Source organism: Aythya marila (assembly GCF_965140915.1).
Source record: "Aythya marila genome assembly, chromosome: 8".
NCBI classification, from domain to species: domain Eukaryota; kingdom Metazoa; phylum Chordata; class Aves; order Anseriformes; family Anatidae; genus Aythya; species Aythya marila.
The window spans coordinates 18,152,212-18,167,831 of record NC_139049.1 but is presented as its reverse complement, the minus strand read 5'-3'; the positions used below and the strand labels follow the sequence as shown (position 1 = coordinate 18,167,831).

The 15,620-nt window shown below is 43.0% G+C and overlaps 1 protein-coding gene across 1 annotated transcript; it reads left to right on the top strand.

The window, feature by feature from the left end:
- The first annotated feature begins 6,840 nt into the window (after positions 1-6,840).
- On the top strand, positions 6,841-14,506 carry SAMD13 (sterile alpha motif domain containing 13). The gene is made up of 5 exons (XM_082766305.1): positions 6,841-6,866; positions 7,605-7,664; positions 8,205-8,279; positions 11,172-11,283; positions 13,267-14,506. The coding sequence occupies exons 3-5, from the start codon at positions 8,227-8,229 to the stop codon at positions 13,408-13,410; spliced, it is 309 nt and encodes a 102-aa protein (XP_082622431.1). The 5' UTR covers positions 6,841-6,866; positions 7,605-7,664; positions 8,205-8,226; the 3' UTR covers positions 13,411-14,506.
- The last annotated feature ends 1,114 nt before the right edge of the window (positions 14,507-15,620 follow it).

Sequence of the window (15,620 nt, the reverse complement as noted above, 5' to 3'; positions counted from 1 at the left end):
CACAGACTACCACTGGCAGCAGTGCCTGAGGACTACAGAAAACATCCTTCTCTGGGTGCATTCAGGCTGAGGAGCAGCATCCCCTCTGGCTGATCAGTGGAATAAATGCAGTACTCTGGTCTTCCACACCTGGTGTCAGTGCTGGCAGTTACATCAGAATTGCAATGTGTTAAGATGATGCCAGTGCTTACCAGGACATGCGTGCTTTACAAATCTTGGAAATCTGGATGTTTCTGAAGCAGGCTAGGACTGTCTGCTTCTGGCTGTTTCTGCCTGCATACTACTTTGCTACCTATCTGGTGCAAAAACTTCACCACCCTAAAAGTTCACTGAATAATCAACCCAAATATCTCTGAAATATGGTCATTCCCCAGAATGACTATGGTTAGCAAAGATGGACACCTTTCAGGAGCTTGCCCCAATCCAAGTGTTAGGTTGGGGTTCTGTGTATGCTCAGAGCATTTCTTTAGAAGCTAACCATAAAGTAATGGAGTGGTTCAGATGGACTTTTGTGTTTGTGACTTAAGGATCTGCTCTTCTTTTCTTCAAGTGTATACCTGGTCCTGAATCTTACTGATTTGGGCTTCTAAGAAAACCTCTTGATGGGAAGGTGATATATGAAAGCTACAACAGTGCTTTTAAGGGAAAATCTATGACACCTCAGAAAGCCTGTGTAGGATTGAGCAAAAACCTTAATGGGCAGGTATGGAGAAGGCTCTTAAAGGCCCTGTGTTGAAAACAGAGGCAGGCTCAGCACAGCTGCATTGGAACGTTTTGATTGCTGCTGTCAGGTGGCTACTGAAGGACCTAGATGTTAGTCGTACCTGCTGCAAAAATAATGAAGTTAGGATTTTTAGAAATGGAGGAGGTATTTAGTTTTTTTTTGTTGTTTGTTTGTTTGTTTGTTTGTTTTAAGGATATATTTTCCAGCTTGTCAACGAAGTATCTGTGATGGATGTTCCCTCAGTCTAGGTGGGTTGTTGTCAGAGGTCTCTTCTGTCTCTTAAATAAGTGTCCTGTGAGAGCTACATGGATTTGTAGGTACGACAGCTTCAATGTTTTTATACTGGGCCCAGTTCAGATGTATAGCGTCCAGGCAAGTGAGAGCTCATACAGTAGACTGGCTGTGTATCTGAAGTAGACTTAACAGCCAGGACTTGTTATGAAGATGATGACAGCCTTTACTCCCGTAAATATTGTCTGGAGAAGCAACAGAAATACACAGAGCTGACTGAGACCACTGCAGGGGAAAGCCATCTGGCAGCAGTTGGGTTTCTGCCTCCTCTGCAGCAGAAGGACATACAAATTGCCCTGTCACCACTCATCCCCAAGTGGGTCAGTGGGACTGCAAGACATCAGAATTAGGCTTTTGATGGTTTTCCAGTGATAGATGGCTTTCTTGCTCCTGGGGCAACAAAGCTTCCCAGCAAAGTGGGAAGAGAAAAAAACAAACAAAAAAAAACAACTAGTGCTGATTTCCTAATGTAGCATTTAAAATATAGTTGAGATTTCTGACTGTTTTATTGACATTTTCTGCCTGTAACTGATTTTTTCCATTCTTCTGTGCATGAGCATGTTGTGCTTTTTGATTTGCCTCATTTCATAGAACCCAACTGCTACCACTCAGATTTCCCATAGATTTAACTTCTATTTCATGGAGATAATATCTGAGCCATCCTTGTATAAAATATTCTTATTAAACTAGATTGCTTTACAATATTGGTGCTTCATATGAATACTCTTAAAAAGCTGCTTGCTACACTATCACTAGCTATGCAATTATGTGGCAGTTGCTACTGTTAGCACTGGCAGGATGACTTGTTTTATACGCTGATTTATTGATATAAAGTATGTGCTTAATTAACAAGTATTTATGTCCAGACAGTAGCTTTGTTAAATATAGGGTAATCACCAGGATAAGAAGGAGCACAACAAAACAAGTAGGGCAGGAAATTCTAAGTGAAGTGGATATAATTCACATGCAGGAAGATTTGCTTGAGCAATTCAGTCTTGCACACCACAGGAAAAAAAAAAAAAAAAAAAAAAAAAAAAGCAGAATGGTACCCCCTGGCCTTGCATTGCAGTGACCTTTCTTTTTTAGCCTCATCTGCGGAGGATACAATTCCAGTCATCTTACTGGAGATTCACATGCTTAGGAAAAAGATTGAACAATATTTATTGTGTAAAAAGGATCCTAGCATAATAACACTGGGTATTTGCAGAATGTGTTCATAAACTGTACTGATGGAGTTAAAATGCTGTAACTCAATGAAGGAGTGAGCTTTCTACTAACACTGCATCACACAGAACAGGCAGAGGGAACACAGTTTCCAAAAGAGAAGTCAGTTGTAAAACCCTCAAGGTGAAGGCAGTGCAAGCACAAGGCCTTTTATTAGAAAGCATCCAAGAGCTGGTACTCTTTGTCCATCTCTGAAAATGCTCCAATTTACTACAGTTACAAATCCAGTGTAAAACAGGAAAAGCAGAGTATGTAATTTATCATGTAAACGCTCTAATTAAACCTTCCCCTACCTATGGTAAACATTTATCTTATTTTAAGAAGCTGTAAAAAGGACGTTCTTAGTCACTCTTGCTCAGCTTTGTTTTCATTGAAATCCCCACTATATAATCAATAAAATACAATCAAAAAAATTTAAGGGATTCTCCAACAGGACAAAACAGAGGGTCTTTGCCATCCTCCCCCACAGATGTGCCGCAAGGGAGCTGTGTTGCTGATTCAGCATTATGTACCTGCAAGGCTCCCTAACCCGTGTGCTGATCCTGAAACCCAGAGCTATTGTAAAAGATTTTGCACATCTATGGACCCTGGTTTTTACCTTGCAAGAGTCTACCCAGGTAACCGCATGGATCATAAACCAAGGCTGAGTGGCTCCTGTGCTCTGACCTAGTACTTAAACATGCACTTCAGCTTAAGTACATTAGAAATGAGTGCCAGATTGGTATGGTACGAGACACTCTGGCATATTCTTGCTACAGGTTTTCTGCCTGCCTTCCCACACCTGCTTGTCACTAGTTCTAACTTTGGCCTTTTGTCTAGGCTTTACGCAGGACTTCAGAGCAACATGGAAATGCTTGGCCATGCAGAGAACCCTGCGTGGTTCAGAAGGGGTCCGTGAGGAAGACATGGCAAGGCTCTTGGATGACCTTCCCAGCCGGTACATGAATTGAAGAGAGAAGCTTCACTGCTGGACTTGGTGGGTGGATTGGGGAACCTTGCTGGGAACTGTTCCTTGTGCCTCCACAAAATGCCCAAGGAGTGAGGGGAGAGCAGGAGGATGGGTACTCAGCAGTTGATGCTGAGCATCAAGGTGAGTGGCAAAACTCCATGCAAGCAAGTCAGAATAGATTGGAGTGGAAAAGACCCCATCTTTACCTGAGGAAAGAGTTTTCTAGGAACAAAGTGTTGGAAAGACAAAGCCAGGGCCAGTAACAAGGACTTTTCTTTCTGGGTGCACAACAGATACCAGTGACTGTGGAAAGAACCCTGAGGTACTTCCAGTTACAGGATGACCAGGAGCATGAGTGCCATATGGGTGTGATGTGTATGTAATAAAAGACTGTTCTAAGTGTAGCATGGATGCAGGACTATTCAGAGTAGACAGGAAAGTGGAAGGTACTTTTGAGATACTACTGCACCCATGAGTGCAGCTCCAAATGTCTGCTCATGCAAGGTGAATGTACTCAAGGAGGAAAGGGGAATGAGCTCAGAAAATGGAAAGCTTATCATGGGGTGTGTTAAAGGGGTTGGTCACCCAGACAGTAAATTAAAATTTCCTAACCACTGGTGGGGGGAGACCATGGCTCAGGCTTTCTGACTGGAGAAGGCTAAGTGTGGAGGTGGCTGCATGGGGGCTTGCTCTTGGGGCAGATCAGCCTACATAGCCTGGAAGGTCCCTTCCAAGTCCTACTTTGCTCAGAAGGAAATGATGCAAAGGGGATTTCTAGACTATTTTTAGACTGCTGTTATTAAGAGGCTAGAAATAACTGTAAACTAGTTTGGGTGGTAAGCAGCCAGTGTAAACCCCTGCCACTTCCACACCTATGACAGGAATCACTTAGAAACAACAGCTCTCCCCACATCCCGGCTCCTCGGCAATGTCTCCGGTGCCAGAGGCTCTGCCAGAAGCCATATCGCAGGTTCTGGACAGCAGGTGCCAGGCCCAACACGCCTGTCTGCCCTTGCAGTGGTAGCAGGACTTCAGCTCCCAGTAGCCCCCCCAGCTGCCAGTGGGCAGTAAGGTTGGGCCAGCCTGCTTCCCCTCTGGCACTAGGCCACAGCCACATCCCCACTGCCGCAGGGGGTGCCAGGCCCCCACTGCTCCATGAGGGCATCTCCAGGCATCTCACAGGGCATCTCCAAGCTTTGTGTTCCTTGCTGACAGAGAGAGATGTGTTGTACACGGGCATATCGCCCACTCTGCGTTGTGTAGGGCTAGTTTATGTAGGGGGGCGCTCTTGGCTTCCCTCTGCCTGAAAGCACAAAAGTCCTTCATTGTTTTTAACTTTCCCAATGAACACGTTTAGCCCCATTTTTAAAAAAGGATGAATAAGGGTCTAAAGGGCTTTGTTTTGCTCTGGGTGAGCTGGAATTTGGTGTCCATGGCACTTTCCCATGCCAGCCATGTGATGTATTTGTCTGCATGTCCTGCTATCACTGCCAGGGACATCAAAAAAAAAAAAAAAAAAAAAAGCTTTTCAGCAGAAAACTGGCATTTTCCAATACCCAGGAGACAGGATCAAGCAGTTTCCAATAATCCACACCTACTTGAATGTATGAAATGGCAGAGACTGAGAGCCATGCAGGGCTGACCCCTTGGCCCCGATCAGCAAGCTCTGGTCTCACTTTGTTCTCACATGGCCTGGAAATAGCTTTTGCCAGAAGTTAGATGCAGGTAGTCAGACAAAACCCCTAATTCAGTTTCCTGCATGGTCTCCCTCTAGATATAATCTTGCTTTAATTAAATCACATTACTCCAATGAATGAAAATGCAAGCCACAGATCGTGTTCCACATTGAATTTTTTCCACAGCCTGTTTTCTTAAAATTCCTCTCTCTGCTGTTCAAGGTCTTTTAGATGGAACATATACGCTGTGAGCCTCACATCAAATACTCTAAGGATTAATTGAAGAACATGATGGAAGGAATGGGAGAGTGTGAGTAAAAGGAATGGTTTATATTTGTATCCTCAAATGTCAGTTCGTTACCAAAGTTAGAAATCAGCTGATGTAGAAAACTCATTATGGCCTCATTTAGAATGCTTATTTCTCAAGAAACAAAAAAGAGTTGCCATGTGTGACTTGTCCAAGACAAATATGCCAGATTTTACCGTATGCACTGGGATGTGAAGTAAAGAGCATTTTCTTTAGGGTGCAGTATGTTTAATACTTTATATAACTTGTTTATCTGCATTTATTTAAAGTCCAAAGCAGTGAAGACTCACACAGTTACTAGTTTTCAACGCACCTATCAATATTCATCACTTTATTTGCATAGCTTTTGTGTATTTCAGTTATCAATTTGGCAGCATATAAGTTAAGGCAAAATGAAATGCACAGGGGGGTCATGTCTACAGTCCTTTGTGCTAAACTACCACTGTGATTTTTTGTACTTGTAGCTGTGTCCTGTTAACAGTTTGATGGCACAGATTGCAGCCAGGATGCACTTGACTGCTTCTGGGGGTGAGACAGGCATGCAGTGCCTGGGACAGCCCTGCATTTGGACAGCCAGCAGGCTGTCAGTGCAATGGTATCAGCTGTGTCACGGAGCCCAGACCAACTCTGCAGGAGCAGGCTGAAGTCACCTGTCTGTTCTGCACGAACTCCCAGGTACTTTGTCATGTCCCCCTTTCCTCCAAGCAAACAAGGGTGTGACTGGGAGTGGTTTGATTTGAAAGGAAATTCTGCAAGTGAAACATCCTACAGATCTGTCCAGAACCTGACTGTTAAGGATGGTCACTGGTTAATGGTCATTGCATCTGAGCTGTGGCTGGGGCACTACTCTGCGAAGCTACCGTAAGGGCAAGGCAGGTGAGGTGGTGCGTCGCTTAGTATTGCTCACTGGATTTCCCAAGCACTGGTAGCGTGTCATCGTGCAACACTTGTATACAATTAGAAGGTGCATACCCGAATCAAGGGAAATTTGGGAGAATAAATAAAAAATGAGTATATTACAGGGAAGAAAAAAAAAAAAAAAAAAAGCAATTGCTGGAGAAATTTGCCAAAAATTTTTTAATCTCTGGGTGAAATTTTATACTCGGTAGTCCAGCCTTCGCCATTTGTAGGCACTTGAAGTTACACCTCGCCGTACAACGGCTCCCCTGGGAATCCGTGAGTGTCCCCGCGAAGTGCGGTGCCTACAGGGGAGAGCCGCGGCCCTTCTTCGGGCATCCTTGTCTGCACCTCCTCTCTGCCCGGGGTCCCCGCCGTGCTACGGCTGCGGTGGCCGGGCCGCGCTGTCCTTTGTCACCTCTTTCTCCCCACCCCGACCCCGCGACGCTCCGCTTCCAGAGGAAGCCCGGCACCCTCCGTGTCTCCCCCCGCCCCCCCCCCCGCAGGCCGCCGAACTCCTTTCTGACAGGAATTTGAAGCCCTTCTCCTGCCCGCGGGTAGGCGCGGCGCCTTTAACGCGGCCGCCATGTCGCGGGCGGCGGCCGCTGCGGGCCGCGTGTGGCGGCGGCGTGAGGCGGGCCGGGAGCCAGGCGGGGCCGCCGCCCGGTGTCACCCGGAGCCGCCTCCCAGCGCCCCGCTGCCGGCGGGGGGGCGGCCGGGGGCGGCGGGGTGGGGGGGGGGGGATGCTCCGCCGGGCCGGAGCAGCGCGTAGCGATGCTTTGGTTTAGTGGCTCCTAGGTAGGTGTCTCCGTCTTCGCTTCCCCCGGCCGGGATCCCCGACGACGCCGGCGGGAGAGGGCTCGGAGATGCTCCCAAAATGGTGTGCGGAGCCCTCCCCGCCGGCAGCGGGGCAGCGCCGGGAGCCCCCCGCGGTCCGGGAGCGGGCGGGGAGCCCCGGCCGGGCGGGGGCAGCCGTGGGCGGTGGGGCCGCGGCTGTCAGCCCGCGGTCACCTCGGGTGAACCGGGCGAGCTCCTCGGGCAGCGGCACGGGAGAGCCCCCGCCATCACTTCGTCGCTGCCTCCCTCCTCGGTGCTTTTTGCGCCGGTGCCTGTGTAATAAAGGGTCCTTTATTTTCTTTTTCTCTTTTTTTTTCTTTTTTTTTTTCTTTTTTTTTCTTTTTTTTTCTTTTTTTTTTCTTTTTTTTTTTTTTGTCGAGCGGTGTTAATTACTATCGGCTGTGTTTGTAAAGTTGTGGCTGAAGAGCATGGTTTCCCTGTTGGGTACTTCCCCGAGCGCTGTGACATTTCGCTGGCGTCCATTAGCGCAACAGCAGGAGCGTCCTGAGCCCTTGGTTAGTTCGTGGTGCTCTCGGCAATAGGAATGTCTTCCCTGAGAGCAGAAAGGAAGGGCTGGGGTCGTTTCTGCCTGTTCCTTGGAGCGGTGGAAAACGCTGTGCAGTGAAAGCGCTCTGGCACGACACGAGGAGGGAAACCAGGTTGTCTCCTGTGTCCTTTGTACGGTCCTTTCCTTTTCAGAGTTCAGCGTACCTACAGAAGAGGCTGTGCTAGTGCAGGAAGGATGGTCTTACGGATAAGGTATGGGATTAGGCCTCAGGAGTTTTGGGCTCGGTCAGTAACTTGGCTTTCCAGCGTTATGTGTGACTTGGGTAGAAATCACGACGCTCATCTGTGCCGCAGGTTGCCCGTTTGTAAAACAAAGACATGGACTTAAACCTCACTAGGGATAGGACTGCACACCAATTCGGGATGCTCAGCATAGCAGGGTGACCAAAGGCATTGTAAGCACATACGGGCTCTAGCTATGTACGTATCGCAGGTCAATCTCTCTAGATATAGTGTACATCAAAATTTTATTAGCTTAAAAAAAATCAAATGTGGTATTACCTTCCTTGATTTTCAGGCAGGAAACATTTGTGTTAAAAGCACGAGTAAACTTTTCCTAGTTCATTAGCTATTACTGGCTTTGCCAGGCTTCTGACGAAAGCAGTCTTTGACAGTGCTTTTGCTCTCAGGTGGAAATGGTTGTGTCTGTATACTGCTTGTTTCTGTTAGCGTTATGTTGCGCTGTTCATACCACCAATAATTGAATGTAGCTTTTTCCCCTCCTGTTGATAGTTGCTGAAGAAATCTCCTCCCCATGCTAACCGTTGACATGGAAAACAAGGAAAATGGCTCTCTGGATGTCAAAAAGTAAGTGATTCCGTAGTGTTTAGTTTATGTAAACAGCACATCAGTTTTCATTGTAGTTTTTCATTGACTTAATGTGGTTGGCAAGGGTGGGGAATCTCCATCTTTGTTTGTTTCAAACCTTCTGTATTCTCCATTACTTTTATTTCTGCTTTGAAATTGAAGAGTCTCAGGCATTGATGTAATTAAAAGTGGTATGTGGGAGGACATACCACAATGGAGAGATGCAGAAACTAGTAAGTTGGGAGTGTCCCTTTTTCCATTGATTTCTCATTTCAACCAGAGATCAGAGCAAGTAGTAGCCCTGTAACCAATACTCTACCTTTGCTCATCTGTCAGTTTTTACTTTTTTCACCACCCATTGTGACTGAAACAGTGAAACTCCTGAGGAAGGACTTGCAAAAGTCAAAGCAGGAAACGATGCCCACGGGAGTCTTTGTACTTTCAGCTAGTGGCTTTTTCAGAACCAATGCCTGATGGGAAAAAGTGTCCCATGTGGAATATGTCTCCTCTCTTTGAAAGAGGCATGCATATTACTCTGCTGACTACCCAGCCACCCTGAGCTGAGAAGTAGTAGCAACAGCACGTGTCTTTGGTTTCGGTTCTGAAAATAGATATTTTGAACTGTTTGCCGAAGAAGCCCTAAACTGCTATGTTACTACTACAGACCTAGGGTGCAAATAAGACAGAGACATGGTGGGCACAGCTCTACAATTTTATTCAGTGTGGTGGACTGCAAACTAAGGGATAGGATCTGTTCTAGAGGCATTTCCATATTCCTAAAGGTCATCAGTTTTTCAGTTAGAATTATTAGTCCTAATTTAAGTTATGACCTGAAAAGTGCATTTCTGTGCGGAAAAATTGGCTGGGCTGTGTTAGGCTTACAGATGCTGTGGTGATATATAACACAAAGAAAGGAACTGGATAGAGTTCATCATCTGTCCTTTCAGATTGCAACACTTTACAAAGCTGCACCTTGTTCTTTTCCTTCATATCTCTTTGCTACAAGCCTTCCACAAAAACATGCCAATGCTTACGTTCCCTGGCACTAAATAATATAAGCAATAGCAATAATAATGGTCACTTAAGAATGCTGTTGAAACACCTCATTATGACACAGCATCAAAAGATCTGTTGGTGGCCATTAATATGGGTATCCTTCCTCTTCATTTGAGACATTGGCTACACCACACCAATACAAAATGCACTTCCCTACTTAGTGACTATGTGTAGGTTATACTGTGCGTGTCCCTCAGAAGCCACCTCCAGTTACCTGTTTTTCTTCTACAACCAGGACTCCGTGGCAGGCAGGAGAAGGGCAGCAAAGCAAAGACCGTTTACATTTAATTGTTTTCCTCCAAGGCTTGCGTGATAAATGTTCAACTACTAATTGCAGTAGTGTTTTTGTTGTTGTTGTTTTGTTTTGTTTTGTTTTTTTAAACTGATGGTGATTGTAATTAAACTGATCAGAAGCTGTGGCTTCTAAATGAAAGCATATAGTAGCATGTGCATATCTACAAAGGAGGTATTTGGCACTTTCCTGAAGTCGTTATAAATAGATTGGATAAAATCTGTTCACAGCTATGTCCTTTCAGGCCTTGCTGCTTCTGCCACATGATGGCAATAAAGCCACAGGGACAGTGGTGAAAAGCAGACAAGCTAAATCTTTATTCATTGTTCATACAATTGGTATCTGGTTATGAAGCCTAAAATGCAAGCCCTCTTAAGGTTTTACAGCATCCAGGATGCCTGGCATAAGCTGGTGTATGGCTGAGCCATGGCTGTTATATATTCCCCTTTCTTATCTAAAGAATCCAGCCATGCACAACGGCAGGCCGAGGAGGAGGCTGTCTAGAAGGCAAATGAGCATCTGTGCGGGTAGATGGGCTAAAATCCAGCCAGTCTCCAACAGTCTGCCACATGCCATGCTACTCCTTGAGGGAGGAACTTGCAATTATTTCCTGAGATTAGTTAACGATGAACGTGGTGCCCTTGAAGCCATTGCAGTTGGGCCTGGGATGGGGCTGGACCAAGCTGTATGTTCCCTAGCAGTAAAAGAAGAGCTTTATGAAAACCAGTACATTTGGGCTGAAAAAAAAAAAGGAAAAAAAAAGTGTTGTTTTGATAAGCTGGCCAGATAGTCTCATTTTAAATTTTGCTGAGGGTTGCTTTTCTCTATTCCCAATCAGCAGAGCAATTCATGAAGTAAGTTATTATGTGATGAGCAAGAGTAAGAAACTCTGGCCTTCTGCTTCTTGCTCTGAAATATGTGTATATTCTATGTGATAAGTGAAATAAACTGCTTTTAAAAGGCCAACTGCAGCATACAGTGTGATTCATAGTTATTTAGAATGTCCCTAGATTTGTCCAAAGTTGAATCAAAAACAAACTTTAGAGGATATTCTATATTGAGCAATTGCTGGTACCTCTCATTCTCGTTTTACAAGGTAAAGATGGTTTCCAGTAGTTTTTATCTATGTTACAAGAAAGCATAATCTCATCTTGGAAAAGAGTAATCTGCAAACTGCAATTCTTTATAAATATTTGGTAGTTGAGAACAGCCTGCAGTCTTGAAAGACTATGTAGTTCGGACATGGTAGTCTTTGTTCTCCAGCTGCAAAGGCGGCACACTCAACAGGAAAAGATCCTGGCTGACTACCTTTGGCGGATGTGAATATTCATGTACTTTCTTCTTTTCTGAAGCGAGAGAGGTACAGAACAGGTACAGAGGAACAGAACAGGAGTGCCTGTTCTGTATCGGAGTGGTGGGAGGTGTGTTGAAAGGTACTTTTCCTGGAGTTACAGAGAAGAAGGGAATGTACATGGGTTGTCTGTAAAGAAGCAGCAGATACTATAGATATTTAGTGATTACTTGTCTGGATTTGTGCTTTGCAGTTCAGTAGAAAATGGAAGACCTCTGGATCCTGCTGACTGGGCTGTTATTGATGTTGTGAATTATTTTAGAACAGCTGGATTTGAAGAACAAGCCAGTGCTTTCCAAGAACAGGTAAATCTGCTAGGAAACACCCTGCCACAGTGGAGATTTGCTGTTAGCTCTTGACATGCAGAGAGATGCCTCTCTAGACAGCACTAGAAAGGCATACCAAAAGCTGGCATTGAAGTTGCATCACAAAAAAAATGCAGAATATAGAGGAGTAGCAGAGAAGAAATTTATACAGTTCTCCAAAGCATACAAAGTCTTACCTGATGCCAAAAAAAAACAAAACAGAATGGTGACGACAAATCTATGGAAGCAGTTTTAATGGGAAAACCAAAAAGAGGTGGAAGAAGTAAAGCTTGCAATAAACACAGAGATGTAATATACTTGAATATATATTCACACGTACCCAGGTAAGCATAGAGAATCAGTTTTCTATTCAGTGAAAGCCTTAGATGATCTAGATCTAGCGTTTATTGAATCCACAGGGAACCTTGTGGAAGAAGAAGGGAAGGGAAGTAAATGCTGTCTGTTCCTGGAGTTTGTCCTACTCCGGGTGCTGGATTTACTTCATTTGCATCCCTCCAAGACTGTTCTTACGAAGTAGCGCCATTGACCAGCAGTCGAAAAGGCAACTTACACTCAGTGGTGTCAGAATTCCCACAAAAAAAGAATTGTGACAAATGGAAATGAGAAAATAGAAACTGTTTTTAACCATTAACATTTTCAGCAGTAATTGGAAGGAAGCACCTGCTATAATTTGGTAAAAAGTTACTGTAATCCTTATTTTCTAGAAATGCTGTCACACTGTGTGCCTTGGGAGGGATTAGCAGTTGATATCTCTCAGTGAGATTTCACTTTCAGCTGACGTTTGACTATGTTGTGCTTTTTTCTTGTATTTAGTATTTTTAAAATCTGTCAAATCATGAGAGAGATCAATGGACAAATTGCTGTTGAACTCTAATATATCTTCCCTTTTTTTCATGTTCAGTTGTAACCAAGGCTGTGATTTGTGACATTCTGAATACAACATTTAATATTTGTAAGGAAGATACTGCAGTGGGATAAATTAATGTATAGTATATATTACTTACAAAAATGCACAATTTTGGCAATATATAATCATGGACAACAGTGTATGCAGGCATCTGAACTTGTTGTTGGCTGTTGATACCAAACTTAAAATCTATTATTATTTTTAATTGACAGTAGAAAAGACAGCAACGAAGTGAATTCCAGTGCAGGTATACGCCATAAGGTTGAAGATTTCTTTGGGCTATGAAGACCCTGCAAGGTCTGGCAGTGCTGTGAGACACCAGTCACAGCTCTGTAGGTGTAGGTCATGTCTCCTGGGTAGTGCACTGTGGTTGAGCTGTAGAACTGTGCAAGTAAAAGGATGGTCCTTTGTCTGAAATGAAGATGGGAGTTGTGATGTGTGAATTCTTTCTTTTGCTTTTTGACTCATGAAAAAATGTTTTACAGTTAACTTGCAAACATAAGACAAGGTTTTGAGGTGGAAGAAAAAATCCACAAAAGTTCGCTCAGAGTGTTGATCTCTGCAGTTAGACCCTTTTCAAATTTTTGATTGCAGGAATCCTTTTCCCCTACATGAGAAGTTGGCCCTTTAAAGCTGGCACCTGAAGTTATTAGCAGATACTGACTAGTCCAAACTTGCACGTTGCTGTCAGTGATAATTCTGAAATGCGTTTCACTGCCTTCTCCATAAGTGTACCCTTCTCTTAATGGCTGTTAATTAGGCAAGCTGTACATGTACCTATTAATTTTAAACAGATGTACAAGGAGGGAATTTTGAAATGAGGTTGATTTGGATGTTGTGCTTAACTAACTACCATTTATGCTTCAGTCAGCACAGGTGAGCACTTGAAAAACCAGACAGCAGAATTTAGCAGCTATAAACGTTGTTTCGGGAAATTAAAGGCTATTATTTGTTTTGTCATTGATTCTCTGTAATAGTCTTCCATTTGTTACATGATTGTTCTCAACTGTTTGATTTGTATATCATCTTTATCAATTCTTTAATTCTTCTTTCAGGAAATTGATGGCAAATCATTACTGTTGATGACAAGAAATGATGTACTGACTGGACTTTCATTAAAACTGGGGCCTGCGCTGAAAATCTATGAATATCACGTAAAACCTCTACAGACACAACATCTAAAGAACAACTCTTTATAGCAAATTGTCTAATTGGGGTCATGTTGTGCCTCAAACAGTATATAAGCAATTTGGTTTCATGTGATGGAACTTTGTAAAGAGAGAATATATAAAGAATTTAAACCAAATTAAGATATATATCCTATTGGATAGAGTTGGCAATATACTATATACTGAGTCTGAACTGAGAGAGGTGGTGTGTATTTTTTACATAGTACATGATTTTGTCTTTTAGGATTTGTCAGTGAGCATGCTGAGATAGCTATATCGCTATATCCAGAACAAAAGGGAGGCATGTCATTCTCGTTTTTGAGCCAGACGTGTACTTGATTTCATGAATTAAAATACCAAAAAAAAAATAATATATATATATATATAAATAAAGTTTACATGCATCTTTGGGAGAGATAAACCAATAGAAGTAGGTTTTGATTTACATTAAAGACCTACGAAAATTATTGCTACTTGTAATTCTGGGATGGGACTGACACTTGCCAACTCACCCTTTTTTGCAGAGGGTCCTATTTTGACCTTATTAAGGTTTATTTGTGGTATGCTGCAATGTTCAAAGCTGTACATAAAACTAACATAACCCCTTCGATAGCAGAAGGCGTTGCTGACAAGTGAAACTGGGTTGTGTATTTTTTTGCTCTCCTTTAAATTTTCAGCTTGTTTTCACTTGTTTTTAATAGTAGTTCTATGTAAAGTATAGTTGATTTTTAAAAGTTTGTGTTGCTTTGCAAACAAAAAAAAAATCTTTTTATTTTTTTTAATTTATGATAATTTGTTTTCTAACATTATGCAGAAGTTTGTAAAAAAAAAAAAAAAAAAAAAGTGAAATTCTGCACATTTTTAATATTGTCTGTCATTGGTGTTGTAATGGTTGATGATTTTCTTTTAATGCTTTACTTAACGGTTTGAATACTTGTTTTAAAAACTGAAAGAAGCTGTCTTGTCACCATACATCTCTGTTAAAAGAGAATCTTGTTCAAACTGTTTGTACCAGTTCCCTATTTGATAGGTTGCTTGCTATATCCCAATAAAGCATTGCTTATGTTTGGATTCAGTTTACTTTACAGATTTTTTGTTTTACTTTCTTGTTTCTTTGTTGTGGTATACTGGAGCACTTGTCTTTTTCCATTCCCCCATTAAAACGATACAAAAAAAATACTTAATATTCAATGGTCTTCTGATTATTTTTAACACCACCTACTAAGATACTTAAAGATTTCATTATTTTTGCTTTTTTTTTTTGTCCCATGTTGCATACTGCTGAAGGAGAGAATTTGAAGCAGTGGTCATGTTCACCAGTAACATCTGAGCTTTTGTTCCCCTTGTTTAGAGCTGTCAGTGGTGCAGAGGTGCAACACTTGGCACTGGTATAGCAGGGTGAATCACCCTGCAGTGCCTGGAAGATAACCCACAGATGGTGCTAAGCACTGTCCAGGCTCCTCATCTTCCCTGGCCCAGAGAGCTTTGTGTTGACCCCTAAAATGGGCCATGAGGTTACATCAGTATGGCTGAGCAAAAGAACTTGGGAAGGAGTAAATTACCAGGAGAGCGTGGTTTAAGTGGAAATGGTGTGGGAGGCAATGGTGAGCGGATGCAGCTCAGAAGGGAGAAAGTAGTAAGAGTGTGGTGATTTCAGCCCAGTGGGGACAGGAGAAGCTCCTGCCTAGTGGTTGACCTGCCTTCACTTCTGATTTGGCCAAGTGCAAGGTGGCTGTGGATGCTGCAGTGGTAAGGGAGCTGCTTGTGATTTCTGGTATTGAGGTTTGAGAGGGGTTAACACCACATGTATATCTGCACTACAGGTAAAGCTCACGGTATGCGATGTGATACCTACACCATACAGCAGCATGCTTTCTTGTATAGTTTCTAACCTTTACACTGTACAAAATATGTATTTAGAATTTTAGATGCATGATAGGATATTGGGGTGCATTAACTGTTTCTCTTTGTTTCCCTTGTACTGTGCTGTGTACTGTAGGTATCGGTCTGTTTTAGCAATAGGTTTGTAAGTTGCAGCCTGAATTTTGCTTGCAACTTAATTGTTTATGATTTGGTAGCATCGAGGAATACCTACTGAGAGTAGGGATCTTTTTTCAAATAGAGAGAATCATCCCTGCCCTTGGGCGTTTTCAGGTACAGTCTGTATCAGGCTGGTTAGAGGCTGCAACTGAAAAATTATATGTGAAACTCCTCAATATTTTAATGAAGAATTAGATGAG

Excerpts from the sequence above, each read along its gene's own strand:
- SAMD13 (XM_082766305.1), top strand. The coding sequence starts at position 8,227 with ATGCTAACCGTTGACATGGAAAACAAGGAAAATGGCTCTCTGGATGTC. Across the intron at positions 8,280-11,171 it reads GGCTCTCTGGATGTCAAAAA|TTCAGTAGAAAATGGAAGAC; the intron begins GTAAGTGATTCC and ends TGTGCTTTGCAG. Across the intron at positions 11,284-13,266 it reads CCAGTGCTTTCCAAGAACAG|GAAATTGATGGCAAATCATT; the intron begins GTAAATCTGCTA and ends TTCTTCTTTCAG.